The 21,737-nt window shown below is 44.7% G+C and overlaps 1 protein-coding gene across 3 annotated transcripts in view; it reads right to left on the bottom strand.

Annotated features, from left to right (window-relative positions):
- The window catches only part of LARGE (like-glycosyltransferase), a 619,028-nt gene that overhangs the window by 123,769 nt on the left and 473,522 nt on the right, over window positions 1-21,737 (bottom strand). For all 3 annotated transcript variants that reach the window (XM_010853352.1, XM_010853354.1, XM_010853353.1), the window contains exon 7: window positions 11,606-11,710. In XM_010853352.1, coding sequence (XP_010851654.1) covers window positions 11,606-11,710 — 105 coding nt within the window. The remainder of the gene's footprint in view (window positions 1-11,605; window positions 11,711-21,737) is intronic.

The following is a 21,737-nucleotide window of genomic DNA, read 5'->3' as shown; positions in this document are numbered from 1 at the left end:
AAGGCTTTCTTATTTCTTCTTGCTATTCTTTGGAACTCTGCATTCAGATGCTTATATCTTTCCTTTTCTCCTTTGCTTTTCACTTCTCTTCTTTTCACAGCTATTTGTAAGGCCTATTTGTAGCCAAAGATGGAGAAGCTCTATACAGTCAGCAAAAACAAGACCAGGAGCTGACTGTGGCTCAGATCATGAACTCCTTATTGCCAAATTCAGACTTAAATTGAAGAAAGTGGGGAAAACCACTAGACCATTCAGGTATGACCTACATAAAATCCCTTATGATTATATAGTGGGAGTGAGAAATAGATTTAAGGGCCTAGATCTGATAGACAGAGTGCCTGATGAACTATGGAATGAGGTTTGTGACATTGTACAGGAGACAGGGATCAAGACCATCCCCATGGAAAAGAAAAGAGACAGATAATTATGAAGAAAATAGACAAAATGATCACAGACCAGATGGCAATGAACACTATGGAGAAGAATGAGGCAGGCAAGGGTTAGAGTGAGGCTGCAGTCTGGAGGTGGATGGAGAGGCTCACAGGGTTAAATAGGGATGTTCAAGGGACAGCAGGAAAGGCAGAAGGGCTGGAGTTGGGTGGGTGTGGGAGCCCAGGAGATGACAACATCAAAGGACACCAGGGGAAGACTGCATCTCTCCCATGATGACAAGAGATCTCCTATGAATAGGGCTCCTGTTTGTCTCAGTCAGTGGCATCTCCAGGGCCTTGAAAGGTGCCTGATGAATGTTCCTAATGAATGGACACATGGATGGTCAGCTCTGGGGAGGGAGAGCTCAGCCCCAATTGTCTTCACTGGACAAAAGACAGCTAATATCAAAAGATGCTGAAGAGTCACACTTGTCTGTCCTGCCTGTGGATCTCAAATAGAAAAGGAAGGGGCAAGTAATACTAATATCTGACAATTTATTGATCCAAACATCATCCTAAGCACTTTTCAAATATGATCTCATTTCTTCCTCAAAGCAGCCTTGTTAGGTGGGAACTCTTCTTGTCCTGATATGATAACTAAAGAAAGAAACTGGCCATTGCCCCAAATCATGGAGGCAAGACTACCTCAGGATAGTTCTTCTCCAGGACATAAGCAATACTATCTTTTAATAGGAAAAATGAAATAGGAGCTCAAGAAGCATAGGGTGATCAACACGGTTAGAGGTCAGACATCCTGCAGTCTCTTTTTCTACCTTGTAACTGATGACAACATGCAACATACATTTACTGAGCCTTGACTTAATTAGCCCTGATAAGCCCATCTTGCCTTATCATCTTAAATGTACTCTGTGATCTCACTGGCCTACAACAATCCTCTGTGAGGTAGAAGGACCAGCCATGTGCATCTTACTCCGAATAAACTGGGGCTCAGAGAATCAGTACCTGCAGGGAACCAGGGGTGATGAGTCCCCAGAAGAGGAGACTACAATGTATTATTCATCTTCTCTCCCTCAGATACCCCACTCAAACCCCACTCAAGGAACCTGGATCACCAGTCTCCCATCAGAATCATCTTGCTGTGCAGTCATGCTGAAGACAACTCTACTCCAAATGAAGAAGCATTTAGTACTTCATTATGTACTTTGTAGCCAAGCCTCAACAATTACATGTTGCAGTCAATATTATTTTATAGTTAATTAATTTCTTTTGTCTTTATATCACAGCTAAGGCATTGTATTGATTTTATTGAAATTACACTTGTAGACAGTGTAATATAGGCAATCTTTGAATTTTACTCCAGGATTGTAAAAGAGGTGCTCAAAATATGTGTCACAAAAAACAGGGCAAGACCATGGGCTGAATGAAAAGAAGCCATTTTCATTATTTTTTTGATGGACCCTAAGTTAAGAACTAAAATGCAGCCAAATAAAAAACACAAGGATTTAAGTTCTTATCAGTTTCTCCAGGTTAGGGCCTAAAAAGCGACACCTTAAACAGGCATGTTAAATGATTCAGAAAAGTGTGTGAAAGTGTACAGGCAGAGGTGTGAGCCTCCGATAGTCTGATAAGAGCCAGAGGATGCCATCAGAATTAGAATGTCACCCTCAAGCAGAGAAACCAGGCTATGGAGAGGTGACCTACCAATCAAGATTAAAGCCATCTCACACCCCATTCTTTCATATGGAAAGTTCTAGAGGGCTGTTGTCTGATGACTATTTCAGATATGCAACTGCACACATGTTGTTAAGAAGGTCCAATGTATACACTATTGATACTACATATAAAATAGATAACCAATGAGAACCTACTGTATAGCTCAGGGAACTCTACTCAGTGTTCTGTGGTGATCTAAAAGGGGAAGGAAATTAAAAAAAGAGGGGATATATGTATATGATTCACTTTGCTATGTAGTAGAAAACAACACAACATTGCAAATCAACTATTCTTCAACAAAAATTCATAAGAAAAGGTGTAATAATATGGTGTCTATGTCCTTACAGTAGGAAAATGAATGAGATCCTATAGTATGAAAGATAATAAACATTTCTACTAAGTGTGGTATCAGATGAATGGTTCCTAGAACAGCAAGCATCGTTCATAGGGACTATTCTACACACTCCATTTAAATACTTGTATGCCAAGGACTCAAGCAGAGAAATCGGGCTATGGAGAGGTGACCAAGGACTACAGAGCTCAAAAAGTGATAATCTCTGTCCTGAGTTCATGTAAAGGTGGTTTTTCCCAAACCTGTTTCCATGTTTTTAGGATCAAGTAGGAGTGGGGAATGCTAGTGGGTTTAACAGCTTTACTTCTGGACTTCCCAGCATTTCTAATATGCCAGCATGTAATCTGAACGTCCAAGGGAGGGGTAGAATATGCGGATTTCTCAACCTCTCCGTCCACAGTTTCTGAGCACATATTACCGTCTCCTGCAATATCTCCCAGAATTAGTCTAGAAAATGCCAGTCCAGGGTTACTGCAGGGCTGATGTTCAAATGTGAATCTCAACCAGGCTACAGGCTCAAGTCACACTGAATTTATTTGTAGATATGCAAACTCTCCTCTACTAGACAATCATCTTCCTGAAGGAAGGCTCTTGGTATCACATTTAAAAAATAATTTTCTGTCTCAAATAACAGGTATTCAGCATGTGCTGAATGAACAAGCTACATTTAAATCTGGTTTCTTTGGATGGAATTATTATATACAGAAATCATCCAAACACAATATTGCTTTCCAGCATGAAGAGATCTTGGTTCCTGACCCAAGGAAGGCTCAGGGAAATGAAGACTTGCCTAGGGTTGTAGAACGCCCTGTATCAGAGGCCAGAGCAGAGGGTTGACCTACATCTCATACTGCCAGTCATCCCACTCAAAGTATCTCTTTCACGGTTATTTAGCAAGTTGTCAAATGTTGGTTTCCTTAATCACCACCATGAAATTTACCACGGTGTCCAACTTTGCCATCAATTACCTTTCCCTTACTTGTTCATGACCCAGTTTGATCCAAACTCAGAGGTGAGTCAGTCCTTGAATATCCCAATTTTGCTGTTCTGCAGATAAGGATTCCTAGAGAAATTCTTCCTCCCTCCCTAGAGAGCCAGGTCTCCATCTGCCTGTCTCTGGCCTAATTTGGAGACTGAAAGGAACAGGATGCAGTTTACTTTTAAATTGTTCCTTAAAGCACATCTTCTGGTTAATGTTATGTCCTTAATACAGAAGAACACGTCCTCTCTGTAAGCAATGTCTGGGATCCTGTGCAAATAAGCCTCCTATAAACTTGCCATCTTCTCTCAGCTGGCCTGCCTTCCTCCACTCCTTCTCCAATCACCTGCTACTTTGAGTTGTCTTCCCCTTCTCTTTTTTGCTGGTGTTTGTTTTTAAGATACTCACTAACAGCATATGAACTGAAGTGGGTTGAATCTTTATGAGACTATCATCATCTTAGTTTTATTTGTTTTTAAAGTTCTACAGACAGCTGAGTGCTGGGTGAATGACAGCTGCTTGCACAGAAGAGATGATGAATAGATAGAACAGTTGGGAGTGAAAACATCTCTGTGCAAGGATGTGGGAGTTCCCCTTTATTCCACCTGGGCAGCTGCAGCAAGGACCCTGTGCTGGTGTCTATCTAGTCATCCACAGCTGCTATGCTTTAGGGGCTCCCTTAATACAGAATTAACACATTATTGACTACAGACATTTGGTCATGGCATATTGTCATCACCAGAGACATATTAATACATCTTTGTTACCTGAACGTTATTGACTGGAGACATATCAATACATTTTTAGAGAGTGATGCAATAAACATCACCATGGGAAGTTGTTAGAACTTAAAGTTGATCAAGAGTTCATTATACAGCTTAGGATTGTTATCATTCACATTTTGCTCCATTATGTTTTTGTTCCAATCTTGCATATATTATAAATGCAAAATTTTAAAAAATGGCCCATCGTGAAATTTTGAGTGAAGAGGAAGTTTTAGGTGAATTTTATGTAGACATTTTCTCTTATTATCCGAGCAACACATATACTAGTGTCTCAGAAGATGATAGCTCTTCAGAATATAGTTCTGATTCAGAAGACGTGAATATTGGATCAACAATAAGACCAACAACTTTAGTGATTGATTCTGATACATTCAGTGAACATGAAACTCAGGGCGCTGGAAAACACTCCTTAGCTTCTATAAAAGAGTGGGTTGAAGACATTTCACGAAAGTTAGAAGACTTTATAGGTATGTCAAGTGTAACTATTGACTATTATAACCCATTGCTAGTGAAATACCAGAATTAATTAGTTTTGGGGCAGCCAAAAGAAAAACCGCCAAGCCATAGTCATTAGTGTCTACAAAAATCCCCTGGTCAGTAGTGAGTTAAATCATAAATTGCTTTAATAAGGAGGGAGGGGGCTAAATGGGAGAGGTAGGCAGATCTTCCCTCCTATTTTAGGGGCCTGTGGGTTCTGTACAGCTGACTGGAAAGGGAAACAAAGAGGAAGGGGATCTGGCTGGCTCTTCAAAGGTGAATGTCTATCACAAAAGATAATTCTGCTGCTGCTGCTGCTGCTAAGTCGCTTCAGTCGTGTCTGACTCTGTGCGACCCCATAGACTGCAGCCCACCAGGCTCCCCTGTCCCTGGGATTTTCCAGGCAAGAGTACTGGAGTGGGGTGCCATTGCCTTCTCCGAGAAGATAATTCTAAGATCTAACAAAGACAACACGTGGTTATGGTGCTCTGTAGGATGCCTGGTGAACACAGCTGAATTTGATCAACATGGCTGAAACCTGAATTCCTTGAAAACAGGTACTCGGCTAGGCTACGGTCAAGAAGAGAAAGAAAAACAACCAAATTCCAAAATCACTTGGATTTACCAGCCCTGCCTGAAGCTATACCACGACCTCAGAGCCTCTCTGATGGCTCTGGGTAGGACTATCATTCTCAGATCACCGACAAAGAACTCAAGGCTTGGAGAGCCTGAAAGTGAAAGTGGAAGTCACTTAGTCCTGTCTGACTCTTTGCGACCCCATGGAATACTCCAGGCCAGAATACTGAGGTGGGTAGCCATTCCCTTCTCCAGGGGATCTTCCCAAACCAGGGATCGAACCTGAGCAGCTTTCCAAAGGCACAAAGCAACAAGGTCAAGTCTTGAAGGCCCATCTTCTAACTCTAACATTTCATGCATTTTCTGGGGATCTTCCAAGCAGAACACAGCTGATACATATAAGTTGTCATTTTTTTCTAAAATAATATGAAAAAGTTAACCTTTTCTAGGCAGTGGAGAGATTAAAATCTGCAAGGTGATTATGTCATACTTGGGGAAAGGCAAAAAAAGGACTTTTTCTGACCCAAGGGCTTAGGAAACCTTAGCAAACCCTAGGCAATCAGTTAATCCCCATTTTTAAAGCAAGTGGTGGCTTCCCTGGTGGTAAAGTGGTTAAGAATTCACCTGTTAATGCAGGGGACATGGGTTTGATCATGGCATCCGGTCCCATCACTTCATGGGAAACAGATGGAGAAACAGTGGAAACAGTGTCAGACTTTATTTTTCTGGGCTCCAAAATCACTGCAGATGGTGACGGCAGCCATGAAATTAAAAGACGCTTACTCCTTGGAAAGAAAGTTATGACCAACCTAGATAGCATATTCAAAAGCAGAGACTTTACTCTGCCAACGAAGGTCCATCTAGTCAAGGCTATGGTTTTTCCTGTGGTCATGTATGGATGTGAGAGTTGGACTGTGAAGAAGGCTGAGCGCCAAAGAATTGATGCTTTTGAACTGTGGTGTCGGAGAAGAGACTCTTGAGAGTCCCTTGGACTGCAAGGAGATCCAACCAGTCCATTCTGAAGGAGATCAGCCCTGGGATTTCTTTGGAAGGAATGATGCTAAAGCTGAAACTCCAGTACTTTGGCCACCTCATGCGAAGAGTTGACTCATTGGAAAAGACTCTGATGCTGGGACGGATTAGGGGCAGGAGGAAAAGGGGACGACAAAGGATGAGATGGCTGGATGGTATCACTGGCTTGATGGACATGAGTCTGAGTGAACTCCGGGAGTTGGTGATGGACAGGGAGGCCTGCGTGCTGCGGTTCATGGGGCTGCAGAGAGTCGGACACGACTGAGCGACTGAACTGAACTGAACTGGGAGGTTCCCATGTGCCTCGAGGCAACTAAGCCCTCGTGCCACAACGACTGAGCCTGCACACCTACAGCCTGTGCTTTGCAACAAGAGAAGCCACCACAGTGAGAAGCCTGCACACGGCAACTAGAAAGCAGCTCCTGTTTACCAAAACTAGAGAAAGCTCACGTGCAGCAACAAAGACCCAGTGCAGCCAAAAATAAGTGAATAAAATCTTTTAAAAAAAGATGTTAAAAAACAACAAAGCAGGTGGATCTCATTCATCTAATGGAATAAGTGGTAGAAAAATACAACAGGCCATAGACTAAAAGCTGATTAAACAACTAACCTCATTAATATTCACACACTAGGTACTGTTGTTATTTATCGTATTTTACCAGGGAGAGAACTAAGGTTTAAGGAGGCAACTTGGCTAAGCTCCCAGAGACTAAGCAGCTGAATTCCAGCCTAACCCGAAACTGCCTTAGTTTCCCAGCACCAGGCTGAAGGCTCAGCACAGGGCTTGGCTGAAGACACCCTGTCTGGATGCCTGAGATGCACTTGGATTCAGGGAGACAGGTTCCCTCAAGTGGAGTCCTCACAATTTCCAAGAGAATCTAAATGACTGGCCTGGATGACTCATCCACTGATGTGTGGCACAATCCTCAGTCTTAAAATAACAAATCCCGTCATGAACGTCAATGCATTTTGATGTCCCATAAATCCTTTTCTAATGATCACTTGATGTCACTGGCTGATTTAAATGGACACATCACTTCTACCAGGGTTTTCCCCCATCTGCTCTGCCCTTTCAAAAGCAGCAAGAAGGGAAGGAAGTCACTGTCTTGGCATACCAAGTAGGAGCTGAGAGGGTTTAGGTACCTGTCTGTCTCCTAACCTCACAGGCAGAGATAGACCAGGAGGAGCAGGAGGGGACATGCCATTTTGGTCATAATAAATTCCCCAGTGTGCTACATTTTTCTTTCCCCTTGCAAACCCAGATTGATAACCGGTGGTTTTTGTTTGATGTGGATAATCACGGCCCTGATCCTGTGCCCTGGAGGCACTATAGTTTATCTCCATGTGACATTTTCTATTATTCCATGCTGTGGAAGGCAGGGACTAAACACACACCGGGGTTTACCTGCAATGCCCCTTCACCCTTCAGAGAAGCATGGGTGTCTCCAGCTTTAAGAAAGCCTGGAGTGAAGGTGTAGAAATCCAGGCACAGGAGATCAACATGAGGTGATCATTCTCTGAGCAAAAGAAGCAGGGGAAGCCCTCTCACTGGCCCACTGTGGGTCTCTAAAGGGTCCAGCCTCAAACGCACTGATAAAACCGTCCCTTGGAGGGGAAGGGGAAACAAGGTATCATGTTTAATCAGTGCAGATCCTTGCACCTTCTGCTCCAGAAACATCTTGGAGACTTTGTATAATGTAGAACCCTGGGCTCCTCCAGACCTTTCAAGGTGCAGAGTCAAGATCCCACATTTTTTAAAAACAGTATTATTCTGTTGTATTTTGTGATTTGTTGAATAAGATAACAAAAGCATCAAGAGTTCTTACATTATTGTTTGCCTAAAATATTGCAATGATTCCGAAGTCACAGAAAGAAGAAATTATTTTCATGCTTTCTCTTCTTGATCAGATCAAATTTCTCTCCATGCATTGTTAACTTTGTAGTTAAGGTAGAGAAATGATTTAAACAATTTTGCAGTTCTCTTTCCTCACTTTGTATAACCTGCACGGTCCAGGAATTTCACATAAAAAGGCTTTACAAAGACCAAAGTCACTTCGTTCAGAACTTTCTAGCAGCTAAAATGATCTAATACGCTCATAGATTTAAGTAGTCAAATCTCACCTGTCCCCAGATCTTTGACACAGAGCCAGGTGACCAGCGGACAGTCCCAACTGAAAGTGATTTACTGAGACAGGGTTACCTTTTAAAAAAGGATTCTTGATTCTGAGGCCACTAAAATTCAAGCTAGGAAGGTTAGTGGTCAACAGCAGGCTCCTTACTTATCAGATTCCAACCTTTAACTCTCTAAGCTTGAGTTTCCTAGGTATAAAATAGAGATGAGAATAGTTCCTGCCCCATGAGGTTAGTGTGAGGATCAGATGAGAGTAACACCTAGAACACACCGGGCACAGCACTTGGCCAGTACTTAGCTGGGATGCAGAGACATCGCCTTGCCCATTACCATAACAGAAATACCTCCACACCAGCTAATCAGAGCTGCTGATTTGAGCCCATTTTGGGGCCCCCTCCCTGAACCTGAAGAATTGATGCTTTTGAACTGTGGTGTTGGAAAAGACTCCTGAGAGTCCTTTGGACAGCAAGGAGATCAAACCAGTCAATTCTAAAAGAAATCAACCTTGAATATTCATTGGAAGGACTGATGCTGAAGCTGAAGCTTCAATACTTTGGCCAACTGATGTGAAGCGCCAACTCACTGGAAAAAGACTCTGATGCTAGGAAGGACTGAAGGCAGGAGGAGAAGAGGATGACAGAGGACAAGATGGCTGGATGGTATCACTGACTCAATGGACATGAGTTTGAGCAAGCTCCGGGAGATGGTGAAGGACAGGGAAGCCTGGAGTGCTGCAGTCCATGGGATTGCAAAGAGTCAGACACAACTGAGCGACCGAACAACAACCATCCTGAACCTGGCCTCTCTCAGGGATGGCCAGAATCCCCCACCATTCTGTGACTCAAGGGTTAATACCCTGTACAGCAGGGAAGTGCTGGAGGTTAAAATTTGTCAACTGCAGCCCCCACAGGTTGTGATGCCTGGTAGGTGTTACAGAGGAAAATGACATCCTGTGAGGGACGCCTGGACCTTCTGGCAAATGTCAGCTAAGGAATGTCTCCCCACTCAGGACGGCCTTCAATACAGGCATCCCTGACCTCTGGCTGCCCAGGACATTCAGCCTGGACCTTTCTTTCCTTGTCTTATTCCAGCTTTGACCCCACTCTGACCCGATCTCTGAATGTGCACATCTGGATGCTCAACTCTCATCCTTCATCCTGTGGCCGCCGGGGTCTCATATTTGCATCTGACCCTCAGCACTCAAAGCTGACTGACTCCTCCCACTACAGACTCACCTGAGTCTCCAGGATCGTCTACCACATATCACCTTCGGGGGCACCACCCCCAGACCCCTGCCCTAACTCAGTAGAGCTGGTCTAGGTTCTGAGTCCCAGCCCATCTTGGTCTGACCTACTGCTCTCCCTGAGCTCCAAGTTCTCATCCTGACCCACAACACAGGTCTTCACCCTTGAGAACTGGGTGTCAAAGCAAAGAGGATCTCCGGAGGCATTCTGAAGGTAGACAGTGGCAGGACCAGAGCCTAAAGAGCGGAGATTACTCTAGTTTCCTTCTTTATAAGCTCCACAAGGTCATGGGCTATGTCTGGTACACTAGCACAGGGCCCAGCACACAGTAAGTGTTAGACAGACAGGAGGTGAATGAAGAATGAATGAATGAATGAATGACACTACTAATAGAGACAAAGAAGAGAAGAGACCCGTGTGTGGGGTTAGCAGCAAGACAGAAAATGGATTTGATTTCTGACACAGGGTGTTTAGGGGCTATGCTCCTTTTAACTACCAATTAACAAATATATGTGCCTTTTCTCCTTCCAGGCACATGGCTGTGTTACACTTGGCCACACCCACTGAAGGTGGGCACAACCACATGGTATCCTTTAGCCAATTTAATGTTGTTGGAAATGTCACTTCTTGGAAAAGACACATGCACCTCAGTGTTCACTGCAGCATTATTTACAATAGCCAAAACATGAAAGCAACGTGAAAGTTCCTTGTTAGATGAAAGGATAAAGAAGATGTGGTATATACACATGATGGAATATTACTCAGCCACAAAAGGATGAAATAATACCACTTGCAGCAACATGAATGCAACTAGAGATGATCATACTAAGCGAAGGAAGCCATTCAGAGAAAGACAAGCATCATATGCATCACTTATATGTGGAATCTGAAAGAAAAAGGTACAAATGAACTTATATACAAAGCAGAAATAGACACATAGACATAGAAAACAAACTGATGGTTACCAAGGTGGAAGGGGGGAGGGATAAATTAGGAGTTTGAGATTAGCATATACATACTACTATATAAAAAATAGATAGCCAGCAAGGACCTACTGTATAGCACAGGGAACTATATTCAATATTTTGTAAAAACCTATAAGGGAAAAGAATCTGAAAAAAAATATGTATGTATAGCTGAATCACTGCCATACATCTGAAACTAACACATTATAAATCAACTATACTTCGAGTTAAAAAAAATTGCAAAAAAATTTATGTCACTTTTAATCAGAAACTTTAAGAGTCAGTAAGACATCAGGGGACTTCCCCAGGGGTACAGTGACTAAGACTCTACACTCCCAATGCAGGGTGCTTGGGTTTGATTCCTAGTCAGGGAATTAAGGCCTTCCAAGGTGGCGCTAGTGGTAAAGAACTCTCCTGCCAATTCAGGAGACGTAAGAGATGTGGGTTCGATCCCTGGGTTGGGAAGATCCCCTGGAGGAGGAAATGGCACCCCACTCCAGTATTCTTGCCTGGAAAATTCCATGGACAGAGGAGCCTGGTGGGCTATAGTCCATGGGGTTGCAAAGAGTCAGACGTGACTGAAGTAACTTAGTACACACACAGGGAACTAGATCCTACATGCTGCAACTATGACAGGTTGTAGCAAAAAAAAAAAAAAAAAAAATCAGCTACTTTGATCCCCATACAAAGACAATGAATCCTACAGGTGACACTCATAAAGATGCCAGCTGGATCAGGGACTGGAGGTCAGGAGAGAATGCCACCGACTGCCACTGACACTGCCTGTAGCTGCAGCCCTAAGCAAGCACCAGAGGGCCAACTCGAGTACAGTCTGCTGCCGAGCTCAGGCAACCAGGTGGCTTCTCCGTGCTTTGACTTACCTCCTCTTCCTGAGAAAGTCCTCACATCACATCGCACCCCACCCTCCAGTGCCCAGCATGTCACCCTCCTGAGTTTACCTGTGTTGTAGCCTCTTCCAAGGGCAGGCCAAGGACGGTGATTTTTCCACAGGTTTCCAAGGTACCAATCACTCTGGTTCTCTACCAGGCCCAGGACCTGCTGACCTGCAAAGTACAGAGAATGCAAAAGTCATAAAAGAAGCCGAGCCATGTGAGTACAGAACAGGGAACAGCAGCAAATCATCGTAATGCAGCTTTCGTTTATGAGGTACCGAGACCTGATGTAAGTGCTTAACTTCTATTAACGTATTTAATTCTCACACTTAGGCAGCTTAGCCATTTTCATCATCCCTATTTTATAGAAAAGAAATGGAGGTCACCCACAATAGCTAATTAACTTGCCCAAGGTCATTCATGGTTTCCCAGGTGCCACTAGTAGCAAAGAATTTGCCTGCCAATGCAGGAGATGTGGGTTTGCTCCCTGGGTCAGGAAGATCCCCTGCAGGAGTGCACAGCAACCCACTCCAGTATTCTTGCCTGGAGAATCCCATGGACAGAGGAGCCTGGCAGGGTGCAGTCCATGGGGTCGAAAAGAGTCGGACAGGACTGAACTGACAGTATGCAAGGTCATTCAGTTAGTCTGTGATAAAGCCAGAATCCCCAATCATTCATCTATCCATCCATCCATCCCTTAACTCATGCAACATGTATTATTTACTGCTATACTCTTCTTTAAATGTTCCAGTTCTTTCTCAAGGTATATTAATGTACTGGCTTTCAGGGCATGAGCTAATTTTCTCACTCAGAAAGGAAGAAAGGACCCTTGGCTAATGAGAAAGGATATCCCAGAGAAGAGCCTCCCTCTCACAGCATTTTGACTATCACATCCAGTCTGTCTTGTGTCAGCAAGGCAGGAGTGTTTTCTAGAGGAACAACTGCTTCTCTGTCCCCAGAGCTTGGCTCTGACGTTGGCATTGCTTGTGAGTATAATGAGAATCACATAGGATCAAAGGTGAGTCAGGTCTCTCAGGCAATTTCTTAGCAGCTTTAGCACCTCAGGTGAGTCCGCCACTCACCCCAACTTCCTTGTGTGTTAATGTTTCTGGACTCAGGTCTTCTAGGTGGGGCAGGTAGGCATCAGAATCAGCTGTCTTCTCTTAGACAACCCTATCCTGCCACGTGCAGAAGCCATTCCTCCATGCAACTATGATCAACAGCTTTTATAGACTAAGAAACTGTGGGCTCACATGGGATCATGATTTGCACAAGTAGCAGCAGAGCTAAGATATGCATCCATAGTCGTCTAACGTCCGGATTCTTTCCACTGTCAGTGCATTATTGCTTACCTTTAGGACAAATGTTTGAGGTAGAAATGATGAATCTACATTTTATAGGATAAGAAACTGAGACTCAGAAAGTTTAAATAACTTGCTAAAGGTCACAGGAGATGAACAGGCACTGTCTGTCACAGCTAACCAATGCCTTCTGGAGCTAAAATTCTTATATTGTTGGCCAGTCTGAGAAATAAAGCCGTTTCTGACCAAATGAAAGCCCAGCAGCACGTGAAGAAAACAGTGGTTCTCCGAGAATACCATGCTGGGTGAAATAAAACCTCCTTGGTGTGATGACAGCTCCTTGAAATGATGGTGTGTGGGTTTGGTGTAATTTACTTGATCAATTTATCGAGCTCCCATCTAAATCATCACCCCAGCACAAATACATAAATTAGAGGCATAGGAAAAATACTACCACCCACTTTGTCATTGTATATGATCATATCCAATACATGTAGAATCCCTCAGAAAAACAGATCACCAATTCAGCAAGTGCAAGAGCCAATCAATTTCACACGCAACAAGCTTGGGACGTTTGTGTAAAACAGAACTGAAAGGCGCGGTGCCCTCAGTCAAGCAAGCTGCGTGCCGAGTCCCGATGCTGTGACCTTGTTAGAGAGCCTACTAAATAATCTCGCTCTGAGGTTAGAATGCAAAGGGGATATGGGGTCTTTGGGGGAGCTTGTTCATCATTACTAATGACCCTAGTTGGCACCATCATGGCTTTTTGGTACGATGAAGGAAGAGTGTCACCTGCTCAGAAATGACAAAAGGGAATGAGGTTTCATTGAATCTAGGATGGCCATCTGAATTTCACAAAAGACAATCTTCAGCTGTCTGGAAGTCCAAATTCCACTTTCTGGAATTCCGTGAACTGTATTCTGCCTCAATCTACTTCTACAGGTGAATTCTCTAATAGCCACACGAAAGTGCACAGTTCTGCTGCTTGTGTCCTCACATCTGTCTTGCTCATACAGCTCTCGCTAGGCCTGCCCACCTGCCAACCCTCAACAGTATTCCTTTCAGGCTCATCTCTAGCCAGAAGATGCCTGTGATGGGGGACATTTCTACCTAGCACTCCTGGGTATTTCTGCCGTCTGCTGACTTACGTCCTGCCAAGGACACAGTGGATAATATTCACATACACATCTCATCTGTAAATGTCCATCTCTCCATTTGACCAAGGGCAAGGACTGTGTAATAGCTAACACACTAACGCATTAATAAATGTCTGCTAAATAAATGATGTCTGGTACATAAATCTCTCCTGATTGGAGACCACTTATGTTAGTATATTAGCGTCCCCACATTTCTGACACTGCAAAGCATTTCATCCTTTCTCCATTTGCCAAAATCAACACATTCTCCCACTCGGCTCTGGGAACCCTGGCATTATCCTCAGCTGCGTGGAAAACTGCCAACATGGGGTGACAGCTCCTGAAGCATTTTTTATATGGGTTGCTCTACTGGAGTCTTCAACTGAAGGTCTTCATCTCCAGAGAAGGAGTAATTTGCATTGTTAACCTTAAAACATGTGATCTCAAAGAATAACATCCAAGTGCTCCTTCTCTCGTTTTGCGCCCGGGCTGCATTTCTTATGATGGTGGCATACAGCCCTTTCACGTTATGCCAGTCCTCTTCAAGGTGAAGAAAACAAAATCCTTAATTAGCAACATGATAGTTAGCATTTTAATATCCACTGGTTGGGAAGGCAAAATAATAAACAGCTACTAAGACTTCATTTTGCTTTTTTAGATGAATTCATTAGCTGCTCTGTCAATGAGTAAATTGATAGCTGGGTTTGCCAGTGGGTTTGGGAACACCCTGGGCGGACTGCTTGGTGCCTTCACCCCTGCAGAAATCTGTGTCAGTGGATACGGAACCACTTGTAGCAGTGTAGCCAGAGGGCAAGACTGGAGCCAGACATCCTGGTTCCAATTTCGAGCCCTGCCACGTTTCAGCTGTGCAGCTTGGAGAAAATTACTTAACCTCTCTCTGCCCTAATATCTAACTATTGTGACTTCACGGGTTTAAATGACTTCACATATGTTAAAGCTAACCACAGGGGCTGGGCCATGTGAAACACCATGTAAGTAATGTAACAGCTCTTTTGAAATACCATCATTCAAGCTCATCTGTCAGCTTCTGAAAGACAGCAAGTCCATCCACATGGTTTTCTTTTTGGAGGTCAGCTAGCACTTTGTTTCTAGAACAAAGACTTTCTAGAATATTATTTTTTTAAGATTTTTTTTTTTTGACATGGACCATTTTTCAAGTCTTTGTTGACTTTGTTACAGTATTGCTTCTGTTGTTTATGTTCTGACTTTTTGGCCATGAGGCATGCGGGATCTTAGCTCCCCAAAAAGGGACTGAACCCACACACCCTGCATTGGAAGGCAAAGTCTTAGCCACTGGACTGCCAGGAAAGTTGCTAGAACTTTGTTTCTTTAAGTGTGGTCCGAGGACCAATTAGGGCTTCCCTGGTGGCTCAGATGGTAAAGAATCTGCCTGCAATGCAGGAGACCTGGGTTCAATCCCTGGGTGGGGAAGATCAAGAAACACCAGAGCTTCTTGTTAAGACAGATTTCTGGGCCTCAGCTGTGAAATTCATTGTGACTGGAAGGCTGCTTCCCATTTCTCATTAAGGGCATGTGGAAGGAATTACCTGCTCCCATGAGTTTCAGAGAGACCTGAGTTCAGGTAGCTCAGCCCCGCCCTCCTTCCTCCTGGCTCCCAGGAGCCAGCCTGCCAGCAGAGGGTAGCCTTGGATGAGTCTCACAGGGCAGGCCCCCTCTGAACCAGGCTGCAGTCACCGCATGCTTCCTGTGACAAGCTGGGCCATTCCAGCTCTGGGGTTGGTATTCTGAATATCCACTGCTGTTGTCGTTCACTCACTCAGATGTATCCAACTCTTTGTGACCGCATGGACTGCAGCACACCAGGCTTCCCTATCCTTCACTATCTCCCGGAGTTTGCTCAAATTCATGTCCACTGAGTTGATGATGCCATCCAACCCATCTCATCCTCTGATGGCCCTTCTGCCCTCAGTCTTTCCCAGCATCAGTGTCTTTTCCAATGAGTTGGTTCTTTGCATTAGGTGGCCAAAGTATTGGAGCTTCAACTTCAGCATTAGTCCTTCCAATGAATATTCAGGGTTGATTTCCTTTAGGAATGACTAATTTGATCTCTTTGCTGCCCAAGGGACTCTCAAGAGTCTTCTCCAGCACCACAGTTCAAAAGCATCAATTCTTTGGTTCTCAGTCTTCTTTATGGTCCAAATCTCACGTCCCTACATGACTACTGGAAAAACTATAACTATGACTATATGGACCTTTGTCTGCAAAGTGAATATCCACTGTAGATGCACATTAAGTTAAATCCTCCAAACTTACTGTTACCAGCAAAATCAGGTGACATTTTGTTCTCATTTTTCTATTTTATCTCTAAGGTCTGGGAGTGTGGGTATAATATTACATATTAATTACCTTGTCACCTAACACTCATCTAAATAAGAATTCTGGCCATTGAGTCTGGTAATATGCATTCAAAAATTCCCCAGGTAATTTGGATGTATATTAAAATTTGAGAATTATTCATCAAGGTCTGGGAGCTCTGTCTCTGCTTTAGTCAATGGCAAGGTTCCCCTGAAGAGCCACTAGCACACAATCAACTCATGTGGTGTATAAATCCAGTTCATCGACCAGCAGAGTCCAGCGGCCTCCTCTAGTGCTACACTTCCCGAGTGTAGTACAGTGGTGACGAAAGCGAATAACAGAGCCAGACTCCCTGGGCTCCAATCCTGGCTCCCTGCCCAGCTGATAGCTGTGTGACCTTTGACTAGTTACTTAATCTCTCTGTGCCTTTTTTTTTTTTTTTTTTCCATTCATTTATAACACGGTGTGGACAAAAAGTACATACTTTAAACATTTTCTTTTCTCTAGGTACAAGTTAGGGCTTTCCAGGTGGCGCTAGTGGTAAAGAACCTGACTGCCAATGCAGCAGACTCGAGAGACGTGGGTTCGATCCCTGGGTAGGGAATGGCAACGCACTCCACCTTTCTCGTCTGGGAAATCTCATGGACAGAGGAGCCTGGTGGGCTACAGTTCTTGGGGTTGCAAAGAGTCAGACACGACTGAGTACACACACACAGGCACAAGTTAATTTGTGAAAATGAAGCTGTGTTCTTTGCTTATTCACAGATCGCCAGTAAACAATGTCCAGAAAACAGTAAAATGTTCAGTAGGTATCTACACTTAACATTATACCCAGAGTCCCCCAGCCCTATATTCTTTCCCCTCTACCTGGATTCAGGCATCTGTGGTCTCAGCCATTTCCTTGCTTCCTTAGCTGACACCACCCTTACTCTGCCTAGGCTTTGGTTAAGTTTAATACTGACTGAGGGTTTGCTTTGTGTCAGATACCACACAAAGTACTAAGGAATCAAAGACAAATAAAATACAGTCTGCACCCTAGAGGCAGTTAGAAGGAGAAAGATAAACAATTATGACTTAGCAAGATGCTTGCAATGACAGAAATGCTGATAAGTCAGAGGAGTGGAGGGCAGGGAGTAGTGGATTCTATGGGCAGGGTGGATGAAGTCTACTTCCCATCTCTCCTGGAGCATCTACCACAGCCCCTGCCGAACCGCAGCCACACTTGCCCCTTCCACCCAACCTCCAAGCTCCTGGGCTTCCCCCAAAGCTTCTCGGATGACACTGCTATTCTGTCACACCCTCCTAGACATCAGGTCCCCCCAGGTCCCCAGTGACAGCACATGTGAGACAGATTATCCTTCACAGCTTCGCCAATCCCAGCTCACCAGCCAGGCGGCATCTGCAATCAGGGTGTGGTCTCTGGACGTCAAAGTCTAAAACCTTAATCTTGATGATGCAAACACATCCTGGGCTTGCCATTCCATTAAGAGGAAAAATCCCAGGGAATCCTCTCAGGGAGATGACTCAGGTGGCTGGTGTGCCGCCTCCCTCAGCATCCCACACCGTCTGTCTCCTCTCCTTAGGAGTTATTATCATAAAACACCATGGCAAACAGAAAAGGCTTTGTCATTGTTTTCTGTGCTGGCCCTGTGGTTATGATTAAGTGCACTGTTTCCCGTCTTCCTTACTCTAGGCACAAGTTAACTTATGAAAATGAAGCTGTCTTCTTTGCTTATTCATACATCACCATGAACAGCCAGACAAGAGCGAACAAGCTTGCTCTTCTGGTGGGGCCCTGGTGTTGGTGTCACCAGCCAGCAGACGAATGACTCCAGACTGGGAGCTCCCCTGGCTCCCTCCTTCCGCAGCTTTTGGCTCCAGGCAAGGCTCCTGCCATTCAGGAGGTGAGGGCCCAAGGGAGCAGGGCATGGTGATGCTTCCAGGGGGCACCCTGGATGTGGCAAGGACAGGTGGGGCATTCATCCACCAGGTGTAAATTAGAAAGACAAAGGGTTTTAGAACGAGGCAAAACAGAGTTCTAGCCCCAGTTATCTATGGCTTGACCAAGGCATAATTTCTCTGGGCCTCAAGTTCCTTATCAGTAAAAGGACAAGAATAGAATTTCCCCACTTGCCTCCAAAAATAAATGTGCAGATAAATAATATGCATAAATAAAGCACCCGGGCCTTGGTAGGTGCTCAACTAGAGGCATTTTTCGACTTCTCTTTTGTGATCGTCATTGTTCGTGAAGTCTAGGTTTTCTGCTTGAAGCACTGACACTAGCTACATAGGCAGGACTCTAGGAAATTTGGCCAACGGCTCCCCTACCTGCCGCCCTACTGGCCTCTCCCCCGCCCCACTGAAGCCTTTAACTTCTGTGGCACTAGTCTCTGGGCTGTTTTCTTCCCTCTGAAAACTCCTTCCCTGCCTCCTTCAGGGGCTCCCCTCCCTCTGCCTCCCCTTCAAAGCTGGGCTCCCCAACGCCCATCCTCGGCCCCTCTCTTTGCTCTACATTTTATCCCTGGGTGATGGAATCTACTCCAGTGGCTTCAAATACTACCAAAAGGAAGATCGTTACCCATCTCCATCTCAGACTGCTTTCCAGAGCTTCTTACTCTTAAATCCAACTACCTGCTCACGGGTTCATTTGGCTCTTTCACAGAGACCTTCAACTCAAACTGATCAAAATCAGATCCATAATTTTCTCTTCATAAATAACAGCCTGATTCCTGCCTATTCTGTTGGTTGGTAGCATCAAGACCCAACTTGTCACCAAAGCCAGGACCTTTGAGTCAACCAAGACACCCTGCCCCCCTCACCTCTCACATCACTGCTATAAGCAGCTCCTACAGGTTTTATCTTTTATTTTTCAAACTCATCCCCTTCCTGGCTCCATCCTCATCACCTCTGTTTCCCTGACACCTTAGCAGATTCATACTTGGTCGCCTTTCCCTCAGGGAAGCCCCTTGCTACTCTATTGGGTTGGCCAAAAAGTTTGTTTGGGTTTTAGTATGCTGTTAAGGAAAAACTCAAATGAACTTTTGGGCCAACCCAATATTTTGCTTTACTTGGCCAGAGAAATATTTAGAAGTCAAATTTAATGATTTTGCTTTCTTGACTGAAAAAGTTAATGCTCCTGGGGCCTAGTATAGTGTGGATGGAGGGACAGATGAATGGATAAATGAAAAGTAAATACTATCTGTTACCCATAAACCTAGCCTGGAACTGGTGGGCTCTATGTGAATGGCATGGAATTAGGTGGGCACTAGTTAACCTCTTCAGGTAAACACCAGGAGCAGTAGCTCTCGTCCTGATCATGGATGCTTCCAGAGCTCTCTTTCCTCACCCCCTGGGAAGCTCCTGGGTACACAGAGGGAGTCTGCCAATCACTGCTGCACACCAAACCAGCTGTGCTTAAGGCAGCAGGTGAATATGAAAACTGTCCTGAGTATCAGCAGAGAAAGTTAACAATGCACTTCCAACCTCTTACATATTCTACTAAGCTATTTTAAAAGAGAAAGGCTTTAATAGCACCATTGCATGCATGTGTGAGTGCAGGATGGCTGCAATAAGGAAAACACAAGAGTATCACATTGTCATTTACTAAACATCTGACAGAATCCTTCACAGCCACAGGTGCACCCCCACCCCCCCACTACGAGTGGGTGCCGAACAATAAAACATCTCCTGAGAAGATGCGACACAAAAGGGTATTTAAACAACCCTGAAAGGCTTGAAAGGATTGTTTCTGAACTTGCAGGTTTCACAGCTCCAACTTCTTCCGTTCAGCTCCAGCTAAATGCACTCTCGGATCACAGAGGTTCACAGGGGCTGAGGAGGGCTTAGTAATTCCCCTCGAATCGCCTACTCTGACAGATGAAGCCCACAGAAAGGGAGGGAGATGTTACACCATCAACACAAGAGCTGGGACTCCACCACCAACTCTACACCACGTGGTTTGTTTTTCCCCTATGTTTAAGCTTCTCCAACTTGGCCTCCTCTTCTTTCCTTGAATTTTAATTCTCATCTGGTTCAAATTTCAAGCTCTTCTATGCCTGAATGGTAATCCTGGGCAAGTTCTTAGCTTCTCAGGTTCTGCCTCTCTAAAATGGCAAAGGATTCTATTTCACGAGGGTGCACTGAGATCCTTAACCAGGTTTCTATACCCCACGTTTTTGTCCTTGAGATGGAGTCCACATGCTCTAATTAAAAAGGTCCCATCGTCCATCCTTTTGTTTCCTTTGGGCTGCTTGTTGAAGCACCCCTGGCTCCAGTTTATACCTTGGTTCAGCCAACCCTGATTTCATTTGGACAAAAATACTTCACCCTTACTGACCTCTATAGCTGAGGGATAATCCCTTCTAAGAGGAATTAGAATCAGTGTCACTCTAGAAGGTAGAATTAGGCTGCATGAGTTAAGATTGAAGGAAGATAGATTTTGCTTCTTATGGGCCAGACTGTAAGTACCACCGGAGTTTGCCCAGACAGAAGTGAGCTGCATTTTCAGGGAGAAGCTTCTGGGCACTGGGACAGTTCTAGATGAGGCTGCATGATTGAACACCTACCTGGCAGGTGTTCATCACATTCCTACTGTGCACCGGGGACCCTGCCAACTGCTGGAGACACAGTGGTAAAGGAACAGACCCAGAACATAACCTTCTGGGTTATGTGATCTCTACAAAAAGCTTCTCAAGCCTTTTGGCTGTGGTCTGCCAGGCCCTGCCCAAATCTTACTGAAGCAGATTCTCCCAGGGTGAGGCCAAGGAGTTTCTCTGCAAAGGACAGCAGCATGAATTCTGATGCAAAGCGGGCCTGGGGACCTTTGGGAGTGGGAGGTCACCCAGCAGGCTGCAGGTGGGAGAGGGCTCACCTACATCAAGCAGAACACTAGATTTGAGGAGCTCGAAGCTCCCTTCCAACCTGGTCGTGAGATCTCTTTATTCTAGGCAAGCAAAGCCTTTCTCCTCATGCTGGACTGTCCTCAGACACGTTCTTCCTGTGTGTGTATGCACAGCTGAAGGCTGTGTTCCCAGGGCAGTCCCTGCTCCATGAGCACTTCGCCCAGGCACAAGACAATGTGCTTGTCTTGCATCATTTCAGAGTGCCTTACAATAAGCCAGTGAGGTGAGCACAGAAGGGAAACTGAGATTGAGAGGGAAAGTCATGTGTCAAAGATGTGTGACTAAGGACCAGAGAGCTGGGGCTTGTGTTCAGGTCTCCTTGTTGCAAAAAACCCATGTTTTATAGCTACACTCATGGTTGGGAACCAGCTGTAAGGTATTCCTCTCCCCAGGGGAAGGGCTGCAGCTGGCACAGCTGTGGGCAAAAAGCTCCAAAGGACCTAGAGAAGATGGGGGAAAAGGCTGGTCAAGGAATATGTGATAAGCCCACTGTTTCTGCTCATGGTACCTCCTGGGACTACAG

The sequence above is a fragment of the Bison bison genome, unplaced genomic scaffold (genome assembly GCF_000754665.1).
Source record: "Bison bison bison isolate TAMUID 2011002044 unplaced genomic scaffold, Bison_UMD1.0 scf7180017864327, whole genome shotgun sequence".
In the NCBI taxonomy this organism is placed as follows: domain Eukaryota; kingdom Metazoa; phylum Chordata; class Mammalia; order Artiodactyla; family Bovidae; genus Bison; species Bison bison.
The sequence above is the reverse complement of the archived record's forward strand: the minus strand, read 5'-3'. Positions and strand labels throughout refer to the sequence as shown.